Source organism: Prionailurus viverrinus, chromosome A3, assembly GCF_022837055.1.
Source record: "Prionailurus viverrinus isolate Anna chromosome A3, UM_Priviv_1.0, whole genome shotgun sequence".
NCBI classification, from domain to species: domain Eukaryota; kingdom Metazoa; phylum Chordata; class Mammalia; order Carnivora; family Felidae; genus Prionailurus; species Prionailurus viverrinus.
The window spans coordinates 100,613,997-100,632,263 of record NC_062563.1 but is presented as its reverse complement, the minus strand read 5'-3'; the positions used below and the strand labels follow the sequence as shown (position 1 = coordinate 100,632,263).

Sequence of the window (18,267 nt, the reverse complement as noted above, 5' to 3'; positions counted from 1 at the left end):
GCTAAAGAAATGTTTTATTTTACTCCATCTGGGACAAACTGAGCATTCCTGCTGGGGGAGACCAGAGGGAGAGGAAAAATGTGAGTCTGGTTTAAACACACACACACACACACACACACACACACACACACACACCAAAAAACCAAAAAAAAAGAAGTTTTGGAGCCTGGTTACCAGATAATGTCTTTAGCATTGTTTGAGTTCCAAGGTGCTTGGGATTCCCAGGTTGAGTGATCTGCTCTTGTTTCATTGTTAATTTGCAAACCTCTTTTGATTTTTGTGGTGATGGGGCCAAATTTAGCCAAGTGAGGCTCAAATGTGGAGAACAGTGACTCCCAGTTGTCCTTGTGTCCTTGGTCATGCACAGAGTCCAGAACCTAAAAGCCACCCTGGTTATGTGCCAGTGCAGACTAGAGTGGCTAAACCTTGCTAGGGTGGGAGAGAAGGCTGGACAAGGGGTGGTGATGTGTGGTTTAACTTCCCATGCCCCTGCCGGCTCCACCATGAGTTCATGGTGGGAGGTGGGGGTTGGGGGGGCACTACTTCCTGAGGTGCCTGGCACATGTATTGGGGTCCCCTAGTAAATTCTCTTTGGGGGGAAGAAAAAGAAGTCTAGGCTGACTGAGTATCTATTTGCTAATTAATTTTATGATCTCAATCTTTGCATTTATCTTTATGCCCATTTTACAGATCGGGCACAGTGAGGCTCTAGGAGACTAAATACAGCCAGTAAGTAGCCAAACTGTTCAACTCTTTCCATTCTCCCAGGTTATCTGCCCAGTCTCTGATTCTTATGAGGACAAGGCTCTTGCTGATATTACAACCCAGATTACCCTATTTTTAAGGCCAGCAGTTTGGCCATGGAGACACTCAGATGCCTGCTAGTCTGCATTCTCTGAAGAAAACGTCCCATCTTGCTCTGGTCCAGAAATTTTAACACGTGGATTGACTTAGTTCCACTGCCCGACTTGCTGCCTCCTGGGTGGGGCCTTGACCTTAAAGCCTGAGCCTTATCTCTAATGAGCCTGTGGACCAGCCCTGGGCCAGGGCAGACCTGTGTCCAGGACAGACAGACCGGAGTCCTAGGCTGAGGAGCACAAGTGTGGCTAACTGGGTGCCCACCTTCTCCTGGGGCACACACAGACTCTGCTTCATACCTCTACAAGGATTCAGAAGGAAATGGAAGCTTCCCTTACACTGCCCCTACTTCCCGTTCTTATGTGACCTGAGTCCCATCCCTGTGCAAGCCACCTGTGCTCTCAGGGCCTCGGTATCCTCCTTTAGAAAGTGTGCGAGCAAGTTGGACAAGACTAGCTCTGGGGTCCTATGATGTGATGTAGGCAAGATGCCCCTGGGTTGAGCCAGAACCACCCTTCTTTTTATGTTTGTTTTCATTTTTTAAAGTAGGCTCTAAGCTCAATGTGAGGCTCGAACTCACAATCCCAAGATCATGAGTCACATGCTCTACCGAGTGAGCCAACCAGGCGCCCCGAACCACCCTTCATTTTACGGCTGACCCTCAGAGCGCCCAGTGCCCAGACTGTGTCAGTAAACATCTGGTGAACAAGAAGAACGACCCAAGGTAGACCCGAGAGGTATTTGGCCTGCAGGACACAGCAAAGAATGTTTCCTAGACCCCAGACACTCCCTCATTAGTGTGCTTAAAAAAAACCCAACCAAATCAAATGGATGCTTTCTGGGCAAGGAGAAAGACAAGTCTGGGGGAGGAGGAAAAAGTCCTGCAGAGGCAGTGACCCCACCCAGGAAATGTGACTAACCCACAGAGGCCGGGGGCAGGCAGACACGAACGCCGGAGGCTGGTGAGTGTGGTAGTTTTCCCGGGGCTCTCCGTGCAGAGAGGCCAGCCCCTCGGCACTGTCCCCCGCGAGGGAGGGGACAAGGGTCTGCAGGGTGGGGGCAGAAGGGGGGGGGCGGGGAGCATGTGGGCGGGGCAGCCAGGGAGGGGACCTCGTGAAGTGAGAAGCTGGGTGAGGCGGGGAGGGAGGCAGAAGAGCCTGAAAAGCAGAAGAGGGAGGAAGGAGAGCTGCGGAAAGGTGAAAGTGGCAAGGTGGCTGAGGGAGAGAGGGCCCCTGGGACTTGCTGGCTGGGACCCTCTTAGAGGGGTGAGGGCTGGCCGCCAGGGTCTGGAAACAGAGACTCGCATTTCTGGAAGCCGCTTTGTCCAGGACTTCTGGTCCCCCAGCCCGCTTTCCTGGCAGCTTTGTGCCAGGCTCCAGGTACATGTATTGTCTGTCTGGAGCCCCATGGCTGCCCCGGAGGAAGGTGGGTTGGGCTCGGGTTACAGGCAAACAACTCCAGGGTCAGGCATGTCCGGGCTGGTGGGAGAGGTGGTGCCTGACCTCCTGCCAGATTTGAGGATGCCTGTCCCTAAGACGGGGCTGGCCCGACCGTAGACTGGTGGACTGCAGTGGTGGGGGGAGGGGGAGAGCAGGACTTCCTTCCCAGCAGGAATTCAAACTGTAGCACAGCGCACTGTTTTGCAAATTCAGCAAGACTTCTGCTGGGGTCTGGTCCTTGGCCTGGGGTAGGGGAAGGGGAGAAGAAGGGAGGGGAAGGTGGAGGAGGGATCCCACTTGGTGTCAGGGGAAAGAGTACTGGCCAAGGAGTCCCCAGGCGAGGCCTCTGGACCCAGCTCCTTTCCTGAATGCCCCCATCCCAGGCTGGAAAGACTTGTTGCCGTTTCTAGAGTTGACACTCACCCTTCTACCCTCTCTTGGGGAGAGAGGTAGGGGCTGTTTCATTTTATAACTAGGGGCAAATGGACTGTGAGGTGAAGGGACCTGTAGCGATCAACAGAGTCAGCGTCTGAGGAGGGCAGAGAGAGCACCGGAGGACTGCTGTCGCTCTGACAGTTGTCAAGCATTGCCTTAAAAGTACGCATGATGGTGACACCTAGCCCCCGCAGGTCCCCCAGGGTGTCCTCAAAGGCAAGTCCCTTCCTAAGTCCGGGTTGTGGATGCTCCATGTGCATCCTGCCCAACCCCTGGCCCCTTGACAGTCTCACTGGATTCCCCAGCCTCTGCTTTCTGCCTCCGGGGCTGCAGCCTGTCCCAGCCTGTGAAATCTCTCTCTCTCTCTCTTTCTCTCTCTCTGGCTCCAGCTGCTCGAGTGAGCCCCCACAGGTCCTGTGCCTCTGCCGCACCCTCCGAGCGCCTGCAGGGTGCCAGCACAGGGTGGGGCTTGCAGCGGTGGGAAAGTTTTCCCTTCTTCCCGTCTAAGGAGTTTGGCCAGTCTATTGAATTGATATAAGACAGATTAATAGGAGAAAACCAAAAGTTTAATAATGTATATACCTCTTGAATACTTGGGAGAGACCCAGGAAAACTCCCTGAAATGAAGCCATCACCTTAAATAACCATCTCTGCTAAAGACAAGAGATGCTGGGGTCTGTTACGGGAGGTTACCGGGAGGTTACCGGGAAGGGCGTGGTAAACAAGGGCAAGACTGTTATGCAGGTTTACATGGCTGCTTTCTCCTTTGATAAGTGAGAAGCTGGGTGGGGCGGGCAGGGAGGCACTGGAGCCTGAAAAGCAGAAGCGGGAGGAAGGAGAGCTGCGGAAAGGTGAAAGTGGCGAGGTGGGTGAGGGAAAGTCGGCCCCTGGGACTTGTTGGCTGGGACCCTCTTAGGCCAGTGAGGGCTGGCCACCAGGGTCTCCCTTACTGATCTAGTGGGGAGATACCCTCGCCTATGGAGATTTCCTTATAAATGTAAACATCTCCTACATAGGGCAACTTCTACTTGGTTTTCAGAACTTCACCTGTATCTGCAGCTTCTTAAAAATAGTCATTTTAAAAGAAAAAGAAAGAAAGAAAGAAAACTAGCCAGTTTAAAATATAATCATCAGGCCAAAGAGGCTTATTTTGGGGTGGTATATTTTACTCCCCTTCAGCTTCCAGCTAGAGAGGCAAAATACCGTCTCTGCCTAAAAGGCCTTTATAGTCTAGTGGGGGAGGCTGGCAGATCCATAACTTAGTGCACTATGGCAAAGTGGGAGGAAGCAAAGGTTTTAACCTAAAAGGTATATATGGAGGAGGCTGCCTTGTGAGGTGGGGAGTTCCCCATCACCAGAAGTGTTCAAGAGGAGGATGGTGAGGGATACCATAGAAGGGATTCTTGCACTGTGTGTCTATGGGCATGTGTTGGGAGGCAGATGCAGAGCATTTAGGCTCCTTCTGATGCTGACATCTGTGATTCTGTGACATTCTCCACCTAGAGAAAGTTTGTCTGTGGCCCCGCTGGGTGTGACGGCTCCCTCCTTGCCTGCCCCCTCCAGTTAGACCATGAGACACGGATGGTTCTTCCTCATTTCTGTGCCCCTACCATCCTCACCACCCTCATTCTGCCCAGTGCCATGTTCCCAGGGTAGACTTTGTGTGGAATTGAATAGACCCTGTCGTGGGCCACTTGAGGAATGCAGGAGGGTCAGGCAAGTCTGCTGCTCTGGCTGAGGCGTGAAGCTATAAGACACCTGCAAACAGAGACTGAAGTACACGCTCCTGAGTGAGGGGGCTGCTGGGAGAAGTCCCAGAAGGCTGAGGCTACCGAATGTCCTGGAAGGCTCCTTGGACAGCTGGGGTTTGGTACGGGCCTGGAGGGTGGTGTGGCGTTGATGGACGAGGGGTGGATGTGCTACTGAGAAAGCTCAAGGAGCTGTGGCCTTGGGCAGAGCGGCTGGAAGGGAGAGGAGTGAGAAGGCCTCGTGTCAGGGGGCCCTTACCTGGGAGAGCCGGGAGCCAGGGGGGGCAGGGATCCGATGGGACAGCAGGAGTTTCAGCCCTGAGTGAGTCACCTGGGACTTCTCAAACACGATGTCCAGGCTGCATCCCAGAGAGTCTGATTTTAACTTGTCTGCTGTGTGGCCCAGACATTGGGATTTTTTTGAGCTTGATGATTCTAACATACGGGCAGGGGTGAGATGCCTTTCTGGACAGTTAACTGGCAGCACAGAATCACCTGGAACATATGTTCAAAATGCAGATGCACACGCCCCTCTCCACACCTGTGGAATCAAAATCTCCAGGCCTGGAACTGAAGCATCTGTGTTTTTATAGGATCCCAGGGTAACTTGAACAGGCTGCCAGGGTGATGAAGAAGCAGGCGGCCAAGCCCCTTTCGTCAAAACCCTGCAGTGGCTCTGGGAGGCCTGTAGTCCCGCCCATGGGCTACCTGCTTTTGAGTTATGGCCCGAGCTCTCAGATCGATAGCACAGAAGGAAAAATAGTAAAGCTAACAGTTGACCCTCTTGTCTTGTCTGTCACACCATCTCTGTTCCCCAGCTGTCTCCACTGGCTGGGGCGTGGTGCCTGGGGGGTAGGGCAGCCGCTTCCCCTGCTTCGGACCTGAGTCACAGGCTGAGCAGCCTGCTGTAGGGGATGTGGGCATGGCATGTGACCTGTGAATGGAGAAACATTAAGGGTTCCTTCCCCCAAACTACCTACCCGCTCACTGCCTTCTGCTTTGGGAAAGTGTGGTTCTGAAAAAATGCCTCCAGCAATGTTGTTAGTTAGGAATGGAAAAGAAGTCATGATTCACCTGGCATCTTACATCCATTACCACTGCTCCTGTTTCTGATCTGTTTTCCACTCAGACTCAACCCCCTCTAAAGAGGGCTCTTGGCTCTTCCCACTTCCTTGGGCCCTAAGAATCTCCCTATGGTGCCAGTTTGCCTCCTCCTTGAAATCCCCCAGGCCCTTACCCTGTGTCACAGAGGCTCACCTTACAAAAGTGCTGTTCACGTGCACAGTGTGAATTGTGTTGCAGTGGTTGGTAATGTGGGCTGTGCATTTTAATTTTTTTTTAATGTTTTATTTATTTTTGACAGAGAGAGACAGAGCATGAGCGGGGGAGGGGCAGAGAGAGAGGGAGACACAGAATCCGAAGCAGGCTCCAGGCTCTGAGCCGTCAGCACAGAGCCCCATGCGGGGCTCGAACTCACGGACCGCGAGATCATGACCTGAGCCGAAGTCGGACGCTCAACCGACTGAGCCACCCAGGTGCCCCGTGGGCTGTGCATTTTAAGCCAAAAAAAAAAAAAAAAAAAAAAAAAAAGAAAAAGAAACTCTGTAGTAATGGGAATATAGGAAAGAGATAGTGAGTGGAGCTGAAGTTACTGCATTTGCCGAATTAAAAAAAAAATATTTTTTAAGTGTTTGCCTTTACCATTCTTTTTTCCTGGGTAAGCTGTCCAAAAAAAGGTTGCTCTCATTGAACCTATAGAAGAAACATGATGTTTAGGGGTTGGGGAAGAAAAATTTCCTCTGCCCCTCAAGGTCCTTCTAGCTGGACTTAGAATCATATTGACATGAGACAGATTAACAGGAGAAAATCAAATTTAATAGTGTACATATGGGGAATCCACACAGACATGGAAATTCCAAACACAGGGGAGCAACAAGACTGAGGAACTAAGGAGAGGCGTAGAGTTTAAGGATACAAAGGGGAGAAAGACCATTAGCAGGAAGGTGAAAGGAGATGCTTGGAAAACCAAGGTCACCCTATGATGTAGGTAAGTTTCTTAGGTCAAGAAAAATCTGTTAAAGGCTCTCTTCCTGGTGTAAGCAGGCAGATAAGGAAGCGATAAACCACTTTTCCTGAATTGGTTGGGTTTTGGTTGCTTTTAACTCAAAAATAATGTTCATACCAAAGTGGCCCATCTTGGCATGGCCTGCACTTGGCCCTTGCAGAGAAGCATTTGAGGGGAAGCTGGGCATACAGAAGTGAGAGTTGATGCCTGGGAATGGGTGGGATTCCCCAGGGAGAGTTGAGAATTAGGGAAGGAACTAAGTGTTAACTCTAGAAAGATTTTGTGTTTCTGTGTTTGTTTTTGGTAGGTGCCTTTTATCAGGTTGAGGAAGTTCCTTTTTATTCCTAGTTTGGTGAAAGTTTTTTTGTTTTGTTTTGTTTTGTTTTTTAAATATGTTTTTGGCCTTTGTACTGCTTCCAACAGCTTTTTAAAAAATTTTTTTTAAATGTTTATTTACTTCTGAGAGAGAGAGAGAGAGAGAGAGAGAGAGAGAGACAGAGCACGAGTTGAGGAGGGGGAGAGAGAGAGAAGGAGACACAGAATCCGAAGCAGGCTCCAGGCTCTGAGCTGTCAGCACAGACCCCAACGCGGGGCTCAAACTCACAAACTGTGAGATCATGACTTGAGCTGAAGTTGGAGGCTTAACTGACTGAGCCACCCAGGTGCCCCGGTTTTGGTTTTTTAGTCAGGAATTGATGTCAAATTTTAGTAAATGCTTTTTCTGAATCTATTGAGATGGTTATATACATGCACACACACGTATATATTGTCAATGCAACATACATATATATACATACATATGTATATACATATACATACATATATACATGTACATATTGTCAATACAAAATGAACAAACCTTTTAGAATCTCTAAAAGAAAGAAAGAGAGTTTTATTTCAGCTCAAGTTAGGACAGCTGGACAGCTACCCTGGAGATACTCTTCACAGGGAAGAAAGTGCTCCAGAGAATGAACAGTTTTTACAGGATTATATACTTTTCTATATCTTGCAAAAGCTCAAGAGATTAGAGATTAACATATAGGCAGGAACCATGAGGTTTTTTTCAGATAATTACTTTTTTTAAGTTTATTTTGGGAGAGACAGAGACAGTGAGTGGGGGAGGGTCAGAGAGAGAGGGAGACACAGAATCCCGAGTGAGTCAGCCGGTTGAGTGACCGACTCAGCCACCCAGATGCCCCCAGATTTCTTTCTAAGTCAGCATGACTGTACGTAAACTTTGTTTAAACCAAAAACCTGTAAGTGAAATAAGTCAGAGAAAGACAAATATTGTATGATTTCACTCATATGTGAAATTTAATAAACAAAACAGATGAACATAGGGGAAGGGGAAGAGAGAGAGGGAGAGCAGCAAACCGTAAGAGACTCTTAACTATAGAGAACAAACTCAGGGTTGCTGGAGGGGAGGTGGGGCAGAGGGATGGTATAAATGGGTGATGGGTATTAAGGAGGGTACTTGTGATGAGCATTGGGTGTTCTTTGTAAGTAATGAATCACTAAATTCTACTCCTGAAGTCAATTTTACCATATGGTAACTAACTAGCATTTAAATAGAAATTTGAAATTAAAAAAGAAAAGTAAACAAAAAACCAAAACAAAACCCAAAGGTCTGATTTATGGCTCACCCATACACTGTACACCTGCCTTATAAATGAGTAGCCTAAAGGAAACCATCTTGGGGCACCTGGGTGGCTCAGCTGTTTAGGCGTCTGACTTTAGCTCAGGTCATGATCTTGTGGTCTGTGGGTTTGAGCCCTGTGTCCGGCTCTGTGCTGACAGCTCAGAGCCTGGAGCCTGCTTCAGATTCTGTGTCTCCCTCTCTCTCTGCCCCTCTCCTGCTGACACTCTGTCTCTCTCTCTCTCTCTCTCTCTCTCTCTCTCTCAAAAATAAACATTAAAAAATAAAAAAAAAATAAAGGAAGCCATCTTGCCCTTATGATATCGATCAATTCTCCTACTTCCTGCATTCCTTAACATTAAAACTCATGGTTCTGGGGCTCACCGGGTGGCTGAGTCAGTTAAGTAAGTATCTGACTTGTTTTTGGCTCAGGTCATGATTTCATGGTTTCATGGGTTCGAGCCCTGTGGCTGGCTCTGTGCTGAGTGTAGAGCCTGCTTGGGATTCTCTCTCTCCCTCTCTCTGACCCTCCCCTGCTTGCCTTCTTTCTCTCTTTCAAAATAAACAAATAGACATTAAAAAAAGAGAGAAATCTAAAATGGCTTCCTTTGTATATCAGGTTTTTAGAGAGTTTTTTTTCATATATATATAATTAATAAGGTGAATTATATTTTTCAGATTTTTAAAAATTGTATTTAATTTTATTATTTTTTATTTTTTAAACTTTTAAACAAAACTTTTTTTAAGTTTATGTATTATTTATTTTGAGAGAGAGAGAGAATGTGGGGAAAAGGGAGAGAGAGAGGAAGGGAGAGAATCCCAAGCAGGCTCAGCACCAGTGCAGAGCCTGATGGGGGTGATGGGGGTGGGGGGGGTGCAGCTCGCACTGTTGAACCAGGAGATCATGACCCCAGCCAAGGTTGGATGCTTAACTGACTGAGCCACTCAGGCACCGTTGATTTTCAGATGTTAAGCCAACTTTGCATTCTGGGGATAAACCCCATTTAATCATGGTGACTCATACTTTTTATATATTATCGATTTGCATATGCTAAAAATTTTTTTGTAAAATTTTTTAATGTTTATTTTTCAGAGAGAGAGAGAGAAAGAGAGAGAGAGAGTGGGGGAGGGGCAGAGAGAGAGGGAGACACAGAATCTGAAGCAGCCTCAAAGCTCTGAGCTGTTAGCACAGAGCCTGATGTGGGGCCCAAACTCACAAACCTTGAGATCATGACCTGGGCCGAAGTTGTCTGCTAAGCAGACTGAGCCACCCAGGTGCCCCCATATGCTAAAATTTTGTTAATATATTTGAAAAAAAATTTTTTTTAACTTTTATTCAGTATTGAGAGACAGAGCGTGAGTGGGGGAGGGGCAGAGAGAGCAGGAGAAAGAATCCCAAGCAGGATCCAGGCTCTGAGCTGTCAGCACAGAGCCCAACGTGGGGCTTGAACTTACAAATGGTGAGATCATGACCTGAGCTGAAGTTGGCTGCTCAACCGACTGAGCCACCCAGGTGCCCCGTATTTTGTTAGTATTTTTTATGTCTATGTTCATGAAGGACATTGGTCTAGTCTTTTCTTTTATAACATATTTATCTGGTTTGTTATATCAGGTTAATGTTGGTGGCATAGGATGAACTGGGAAGTATTCTCTCCTATTTTCTGCAAAAGTTTGTGTAGAATTGGTATTATGTCTTCATTAAATTTTTGGTAGAATGTACCAGGACTGGAATTGGGGGGTGTGGGGACAGGTGGCTTGAGTACAAATGCAACTTCTTTAATATATATTAGAACTATTCAGGTCATCTATTTTTTCATGAGTGAACTTTCATAATTTGTATCCTTTAAGGAATTTGCCCATTTCATGTATGTTGTTGAATATATTGGCATAAGTTTTTGTAATATTCTCTTTATCCTTTTAATATTTGTAGAATCTGCAGTGAGTTACCTCTCTTATTTACAAATTGTAAATTTGTGTCATCTTCCTAATTTGTCTAAAGGTTGATCAATATTATTGATTTTTTTCCCAAAAACCAGCTTCATTGACTTTCTCTCTTTTTTATTTCTATTAATTTCTGCTCTTACTTTTATTACTTACTGTCTTCTGATTATTTTGTGTTTAATTTGCTTTTCCTTCTTTGGTGTTTCTATGGTGTTTCTATAACTTAAGTTATTGATTTTAGACTTTTCTAATATAAGCGGTTATTGCTTAGAGAGCCGTATGTCACCTCATGCAACACCCAGAGTTAGGGGCTGGAAGCAGAAGAGAGGCATGGCTGAGAGGTCATAGCAAGGGGAAGACACTGGCCAGTTGGCCCAGGAGTCAGAGACCTAGTTTTTTGTTTTCGTTTTTTAAAGACAGAGAGAAAGAGAGTGTGAGTGCGTGAGCAGGGGAGCAGGGCAGAGGAAGAGAGAGAGAGAGAGAGACAGAATCCCAAGCAGGCTCCACGCTCCATGCAGAGCTCGACTCAGGGCTCGATCCCGTGACCTTGGGATCTTGACCTGAGCTGAAATCAAGAGTCAGATGCTCAACTGACTGAGCCACCCGGGTGCCCCAGAGACCTAGTTTTCATTAGCCATTCATAAGCTTTGTGACTTTGAACTTCAGACTTTCTAAGCCTCAGTTTCTTTGCCTGCATAATGGAGCCAGGGTAATCTCCTCTTGTGCTATTGGAGATGAAGTAGTTAATGTATATGATTGTATGTGACACCTGGAATGCCCCCCCCCCCCCCCAGACCAATGTGAACGGTGGTTGTCATAACATTTGTAATCATAATGGCTTCTTCTGTCTTTTCAGAACCGGAAACAGCATGTATACGCACCTCCCCCAGAGGTAGGCTGTGCCCCTCCCCTCTCATCACTCCCCTGCTTCGCCCCCAAGGGCTCCTCACAGCTCCCCTCACCCCCACACCACAGCCCCTTGGCCCACCCAGGTCTGCCCAGCTCTCTCTGCTTGGGTCCACTCCTCATGGGCCCTGGCCAGCACTGCCAACCCTCTTCCCTCCTGCAGTGGCTCTCCGTTCCCAGCCTCGGTGCAGGATCCTGGCCTGCACGTATGGCGGGTGGAGAAGCTGAAGCCAGTGCCGGTGGCACGTGAGAATCAGGGCATCTTCTTCTCGGGGGACTCCTACCTAGTGCTGCACAACGGCCCGGAGGAGCTCTCCCACCTGCACCTGTGGATAGGTAAGGGAGCTGGGGGACGAGTTGGGGGTGTGGCCTGGCCCGGAGTTGGGCATGGGTCTCATGTGCCTGGCTCTGCCACTTCCCACCCACCCCAGGCCAGCAGTCATCCCGGGATGAGCAGGGGGCCTGTGCCGTGCTAGCCGTGCATCTCAACACCCTGCTCGGGGAGCGACCCGTGCAGCACCGAGAGGTGCAGGGCAACGAGTCCGACCTCTTCATGAGCTACTTCCCGCGTGGCCTCAAGTACCAGGTCAGAGCCCGCCTCCCAGCACCCTTACCCTGTGGCTCCTCTCAGAGCCCCTCCTCCTTCCAGCCGGTTCTCACCCTGCAAAAAAGGCCCAGGTGCCCTCCGGCCTGGGTCCTCCCCCACCTATCTGCCCATCTCCTGCCGGGAGTGGGTGCGGCGGGCTGTGGGCCTCCTGTCAGTGCTCTCAGGTCGTCCCATCTGGGCTGCAGGAAGGTGGAGTGGAGTCAGCGTTTCACAAGACCTCTCCGGGGGCCACTCCAGCTGCCATCAAGAAACTGTACCAGGTGAAGGGGAAGAAGAACATCCGTGCCACCGAGCGGCTGCTGAGCTGGGACAGCTTCAACACCGGGGACTGCTTCATCCTGGACTTGGGCCAGGTGGGCAGGCGGGGCGGGGCTGAGGGCTGTATCGGCACCCGTGTCATAAGGGGGCAGGGACCAGGAGGCCGGGGAAAAGGGGAGCAGCCGCTCTGGCCATTAGCAAACATCTTATATTCCAAAGGGCAGAAACTTCCCTCTGCCATCCAGCCATAGTGTCTAACACTGGAAGCTACTCTCTTCTTCTCGTGGAGCCTTTGTAGTTCTGAGTTAGCTGCCAGCCCCACCATTCGTTAATGTTGTTCACTCAGTGAGTCTGTGATGCCCACCCTGAGCCAGCGTGGGGACTACAAATTGTCTGCCCTTGGGAGGCTGCCGAGACAGGCTTGTCACTTGCTGTAATGTATGGTAGGATGTGATGAGGGCTCTAAGAGAGGCAGGGGCATGTGCTGAGGGAGTTTGGGGCAGGGAGACATCCCTCTAGCTTGAGCTGAAGCCCTTATCCCAGGAAGGTGCCATTTGACTAGACCTTTACGGAAGGGGAAATACCTTTTGAGGTGAAAAGACAGGTGAGCTGAGGCTGAGGCATTGAGCTGGGGGAAGGTGCAGGCATGCTGACAGCAGGGAAGGGTCTAGCTTGACTGGGACCCTGAGTGGGGACAGGAGCAATGGGAGCAAAAATTGTTAAGTTGCCTGAGACATAGGTCAGGAGACTGTCTGAGGAGTCTGGACCACATCTTGTGCTGAAGGTTTGAGGCAGGAAGCCAACCCAGAAGCGGTTAGGAGTGTCGGCAGCAGTGAGCTAGAGGGAGGGGACCAGCTCAGCAGGGTGCAGGTAGCAGTGTGAGACACTGGGCTCAAAGATGGCATTGACCCATTCACTCATTCATTCATTCGTTCATTCAATACTTATTTTCTGCCTAAATACATGCCAGTCTCTGTTTTAGTCCTGGGCATGCAGCAGTGAACAAAGCAAAGCAAAACAAAACAAAACACCCATGCCCTAATGAAGCTTACTTTCTAGCCAGGGGAGCTAGATTACAAACAAGATAAAGACCTTTAAGTATATGCGGATAAGCAATGTGGAGAAACATAAATCAGGAAGGAGATGGGGGCTGGGCGGAGAATTACTCTTGTCAAGAGTGTCGCTTCAGGGGGCAGTTCATCAGGAACCACTCCCCCCACCCAGCGCCCCCCCCCCCCCCCCCATCCAGTCAACAGGATGGATGCAAGCAGCTGAGCCTCTGTACTTCCCTCCAGAACATCTTCGCCTGGTGTGGCGGAAAATCCAACATCCTGGAGCGCAATAAGGCACGAGACCTGGCCCTGGCCATCAGGGACAGTGAGCGACAGGGCAAGGCCCAGGTGGAGATTGTCACTGATGGGGAAGAGCCTGCTGAGATGATCCAGGTCGGGGGACATTAGGGTGGGCAGCCGGGAGAAGCTGGGGTGAGGAGGGTGGTCAGTAGAGGATGGCAGGGGTAGGAGTGGGCGGTCTGGGGTACTGCTTAGGGCTGTGGCTAGCTCACTGGGTGCCCTCGTGTGACTCAGAGTAAAGTATCCCTCTGGGTGGATGGACCAGTGGCCTCACTCACCTCTGCCGGGTGCTCTTGTGCAGGATGCAATTAGTCCCCTGCCAGAGGTGGTGGCTTTGGGCATGATGGGTTGGGAAGGTTTGGGGCAGGTGCCCAGGAATCCCTGGAAACCTGGCCTGCCATGGCCCCTGTAGGTCCTGGGCCCCAAGCCTGCTCTGAAGGAGGGGAACCCTGAGGAAGACCTGACAGCTGACCGGACAAACGCCCAGGCCGCGGCTCTGTATAAGGTGGGCACTGTGGGCCTGTGCTGTGCCCAGGCAGGGGCTGCTGAAGGGAGAAGAGAAAGCCCTGGGAACGTTGAGCCGGGCAGCACGGTGGTTTATTCAGGGCTTGGTGTGAGGTGAGGATGGGAAATGGACAGATGTCCGGCCCTCCTGAGGAGATAAAAGCCACTTCCCTTTTGGCCCATTGTTGGAGAAGGAGGTGTGAAGCCGATGCTGAGCTTTACTTTTTCGGATTCTTTGCATTCATTTGTAATTTGGAATCCACCTAAGTGGAGGCGGGGCCTTGGTGCTACAGTGATTGAGGGTGATGTGAGGGGTGGGGTGCCTACGATTTGCCCGTCAGTGCTCTCTGCCCCCAGTCCTCAGGCTGGGGCCATGGTGCAGGGGTGGAGCTTAGGGCTGTGTGTTGGGAGCAGGGGGTGGGATCTGGCACTGCCCATCCTCCCCCAGGTCTCCGACGCCACTGGACAGATGAACCTGACCAAGGTGGCCGACTCCAGTCCCTTTGCCCTCGAGCTGCTGCTGTCTGATGACTGCTTCGTGCTGGACAATGGGCTCTGTGGCAAGATCTACATTTGGAAGGGTACGTGTGGCTTCTCCCTGCTAGCCCAACACCGCCGCAGCTGCTCTGAGCTGGGCACGCTTCCTGTCGGAGGGCTCGGCCTGCCTGACTGCTTTCAAAACCAGCCCCAGGGAGGCCCTGAGGGCTTTCTCTGTGCTGTTCTCGGCCCCCCTAAATTCCAGGCAATGGTTCTGAAACTCAAGCATGCTTTAGAATCACTGGAAGGCCTCTTAAAACAGATGGCTACCCGCCTCCACCCCCCGAGTTTGGATATCTAACCGGCTCCCAGGCCTTGCTGCTGGTCCAGGAGCACATTTTGAGGACCACTGTTCTAGAACACTCCTAGGCCCTTGACGGCTGCTGGGATCCCAATCTTGCCATTCTGCCCATGGGGTGCGACAGAGAGATTTTAGGTAAATTAAATCCCACTTTATGCACTGGGAAATGAACTAGTAGAACTTGTTTTTCCAAGAGATTGTATTGGCTGGGGATAGAAACACTGTTGTGTGTAAACTTGTCAACTTGGTTTAACTCTGAAAATGTTGAAACAAAACTTGGAGCCTCTGAGTGACCCTGGGGGCCTCTTTACTTCTCCATGCTTGCCTTTTCTTGAGTGTGTCTTACCTCCCTGACCAGATTATACGTTTCCCGAAAGCAGGAACCATATCATCTCTAGTGTCGTGACTAAATAGCATTTGCTCAATAGATATTTGTGGGGACAACCGAAGCCAAGAGAAACCCCCGGCCCTAGGAAGGAAGATGAGGAAGGATAAGGTGTTCCAAGGATAGTTCCAAGGATAAGGTCATCCAAGGAAGATGAGGAATGATAAGGTGTTCCCCTTCGGGGAAGGGCCAGAGCGGCCGACAGCATGGCGGCTTTCTACGAGTTGGGCGGGGATGGGTGGAGATTGTGCACTGGGGCTGCCACGGGGTCCCTTTCCCATGGGACCAGTTCCAAGCATGAGAGGTTCCCAGATACCCACGGAAGGGAATTTAACCCCAAGCAAAGAACCGAACCATTCTGGAAAGAGAAACCGGAGAAGAAAACAAACAAATAACACTGGGAGCCAAGAAGAGAAGTACTTTGCCTTAAGCTGGAATATAGCTTGCATTAAAGGAACTGCCCACAGGAAGAAATGGATAACTGGATGCCCTTCCTTTTTATAAGGTCTTTGGTGGCCTACCTAATGGCCTACGTACCCATTAGGCTGAGGTCGGCTATCTGGCATTGTGGGAGGAAGACTAATAAATCACACCCTTTTGTCCTATTTAGTTTTACACAAAAGGCTTGATACTTGTTGATACTTGTCAGCAGTACAGTTGATAGGCTCCAGAGGTGAGGTGTCCTGGGGCGGGGCTCTAGATTTAGGGTCTCATGCCACGGGAACACTAGCGCTCTCTCTGAATATCCGTGGGCCCTCGGTCCGAGCAGAAGGTTTTGATTAGAGGAGGCGGAAAGAGCAGCTTTCATATCACTTGGAGCTGCTGGGTTGAGAAAAGTCTCAAGAGGTTGACCTCATGGCTCCAAAGACCTCCTCAGGGTCTTGCAACCCTCCTGGTCCGTTTATTTAAAAAGTGGCCGGCATGGGGCGCCTGGGTGGCGCAGTCGGTTAAGCGTCCGACTTCAGCCAGGTCACGATCTCGCGGTCCGTGAGTTCGAGCCCCGCGTCGGGCTCTGGGCTGATGGCTCAGAGCCTGGAGCCTGTTTCCGATTCTGTGTCTCCCTCTCTCTCTGCCCCTCCCCCGTTCATGCTCTGTCTCTCTCTGTCCCAAAAATAAAAATAAACGTTGAAAAAAAATTAAAAAAAAAAAAAAAAGTGGCCGGCTGTTCTATGGACCTCCCCTTAAATTTCCTTGAGAAAATGGGATGTGAACTAGAGAGAATCCCTGCTCTTAAAAAACAAAAAATCCCCTTCCTATTGATCCAGGGCGAAAAGCTAACGAGAAGGAGCGGCAGGCAGCTCTCCAGGTGGCGGAGGACTTCATCTCTCGCATGCGCTATGCCCCCAACACTCAGGTGAGGAGGCGCCTTGTGCCCCAACTCCCCCTCCTGGGACTCTTCTCGTGGCCTCTTGCCCCAGAGACGGGGGAAGAGGGCAGGAAATCCTCGAGCACAGTCAGGAGCAGTCTGGCCTCCCTACCATCCAGTGGGAAAGCCCCTCTTAATCCTTCAACATTTAAAAGCAAGAGGATGCTGGGCAGCCCCTCCCTGGCAGCCCAGAGAGCGGGTGTGCCTTTGCAGAGCTTGTGTGTCTCCTCTGGGCCATTGTCCCTGGCCCGTATACCCCTTGTTGCGCCAGCAGTAGGACTCCATGAGTCTTTCCGAAGGCTCATCTGTGACTAGTGCGTCTATCAAACTGCACACACGAGTTCTTGAGGTGATGTTTTCTCAGCTCATGTCCCCATAATCTTCTTTCTCATCTCTTGGCTTACCTGGAGAAGCATTCCTGGCCTGGAGAGCCATGTGGACTCAGGGCTGGGGCCCAGCACCCTCATCCGTGGCTTTGGCCTTGCCTGGTGGAGGCTGGGGTGGAACCTCGTGGGCTATCCTTCTCCCCTGTTCTTCCTGCAGGTGGAGATTCTGCCCCAGGGCCGCGAGAGTCCCATCTTCAAGCAATTCTTCAAGGACTGGAAATGAGAGTGGGCGTCTCCCTGCCCCCGGCCTCCTGCCTGCTTTCTCCTGCTCTGGCTGCCTGGTCAGTGCTGAGTTGCCCCCGAGAATGTTCAATAAAGGAGACAAGTGCCTCCCCAGCTCTCTGCTCACAGCTAATTCTCACTCCCCACCCGTCCACCAGGGCTTACCCACACACTGGGGCAGAGGAGGACCGACCCCCCCACTGACTTTGCATGATTGAGGCAGAGGGGCCAGGATTCCCTCTGGGCAGGTAGTGCTGTGAACCCAGTAGGGAAGCGGCCCAGCACCAGGCCTCAGGATAGATTTCAGCCAGGGGTTCAGTTCAGTCACGCATTCCCCACTGGGACAAGGTTGTGGCAACGGGCTAGGGATACATTTCTCTTCAAGCCAGTCTTTCCTCAGCTGCTGTAATTAACCATGGTGAGGTGGCTTCCAAACGACACGCTTGCCGATCAAGAGGCTTGCTTCTCACTGCTGTGCAGAAGTCTGGCCTGTCACCTCATAGGCACGTCGTATCATGTTAGGCCAATGACCACAGGGCCCCTGTAGGGCTGGGGGAGAGCCCCACACTAGTGTGGAGAGTCACAGGTTCTGGTTTACACTCTGCCTCTATTTCATCCTGGGCAAGTTGCTTTTCCTTGTCTAGGAAAAGACAGACCTTAGTTCATTCTCTTGTGCAATGGTGTGATGGCTGGAATATCAAAGAGCCTAGATAGCTAAATAGGAGGAGAACACAGTCACCCAATGTGGCCCCACCCTGGGGGGCAGGATCTAGGGTGGGAAAGAGCACGGATGGGTAAGCCTGGACTCCAGTTAATGAGGCCAGGCAGGGCTGTGACTATCCTGACCTGCCCTCACCCCTGGGCTCTAAGGGCTCTGTGGCTTCTGAGCTCTGACCTGCTGGATTCTTCCATCCCAAACAAATTCTGACCAAGTTCATCTTGTTGATTTTGTGCAAAGCAGCACAGAAAAATCACCTCCCCTGCATAGCACCCCCAGCCTGCCCTCGGTGGAGCTGTCAGCCTATACAGACAGCATGTGCAGGGATGATTTGCAAAGGAGAGAGTGAGGGCTGCACCAAATCCATGGCTCCGACATTTTTAGGGTGGTGAAGCATTTTGTCTCCCATGGAAGGTCTAGGTAGGCCCTTCCCAAGAAAAAAAGCACAGGTTAAGATTTTTGCATCCACTTTCAGAGTGTTTCGGCCCCCCCTCGCCCTTCCCCAACAGAACCACAACTTAATCCCTGGACTGTGTTGTTGGTAATGTCCCAAGGTCTGAAGCTGAGTGCCCTGGAGAGCATTACACGGGGAGTGACTTGATT

General features: G+C 50.6%; 1 protein-coding gene across 4 annotated transcripts; it reads left to right on the top strand.

The window, feature by feature from the left end:
• Window positions 1-1,702: 1,702 nt before the first annotated feature.
• Window positions 1,703-17,060, top strand: CAPG (capping actin protein, gelsolin like). 4 transcript variants are annotated; one of them, XM_047853072.1, is made up of 10 exons: window positions 1,703-1,820; window positions 10,979-11,014; window positions 11,192-11,364; window positions 11,460-11,614; window positions 11,821-11,988; window positions 13,189-13,338; window positions 13,658-13,750; window positions 14,198-14,330; window positions 16,238-16,326; window positions 16,882-17,060. In XM_047853072.1, exons 2-10 carry the CDS (start codon window positions 10,992-10,994, stop codon window positions 16,945-16,947), a joined length of 1,050 nt encoding a protein of 349 aa, XP_047709028.1. In that variant the 5' UTR covers window positions 1,703-1,820; window positions 10,979-10,991; the 3' UTR covers window positions 16,948-17,060. The 4 variants fall into 4 exon arrangements, with proteins under 4 accessions (XP_047709028.1, XP_047709031.1, XP_047709030.1 ...); XM_047853075.1 differs by lacking the exon at window positions 1,703-1,820 and adding an exon at window positions 1,964-2,054; XM_047853074.1 differs by lacking the exon at window positions 1,703-1,820 and adding an exon at window positions 2,087-2,237.
• The last annotated feature ends 1,207 nt before the right edge of the window (window positions 17,061-18,267 follow it).

What these genes read in the sequence shown, in the direction of transcription:
- CAPG (XM_047853072.1), top strand. Translation starts at nt 10,992, where the DNA reads ATGTATACGCACCTCCCCCAGAG. An exon ending in AGCCTGCTGAGATGATCCAG is followed by an intron (nt 13,339 to 13,657) that starts GTCGGGGGACAT and finishes TGGCCCCTGTAG; the next exon opens with GTCCTGGGCCCCAAGCCTGC. An exon ending in AGGCCGCGGCTCTGTATAAG is followed by an intron (nt 13,751 to 14,197) that starts GTGGGCACTGTG and finishes ATCCTCCCCCAG; the next exon opens with GTCTCCGACGCCACTGGACA.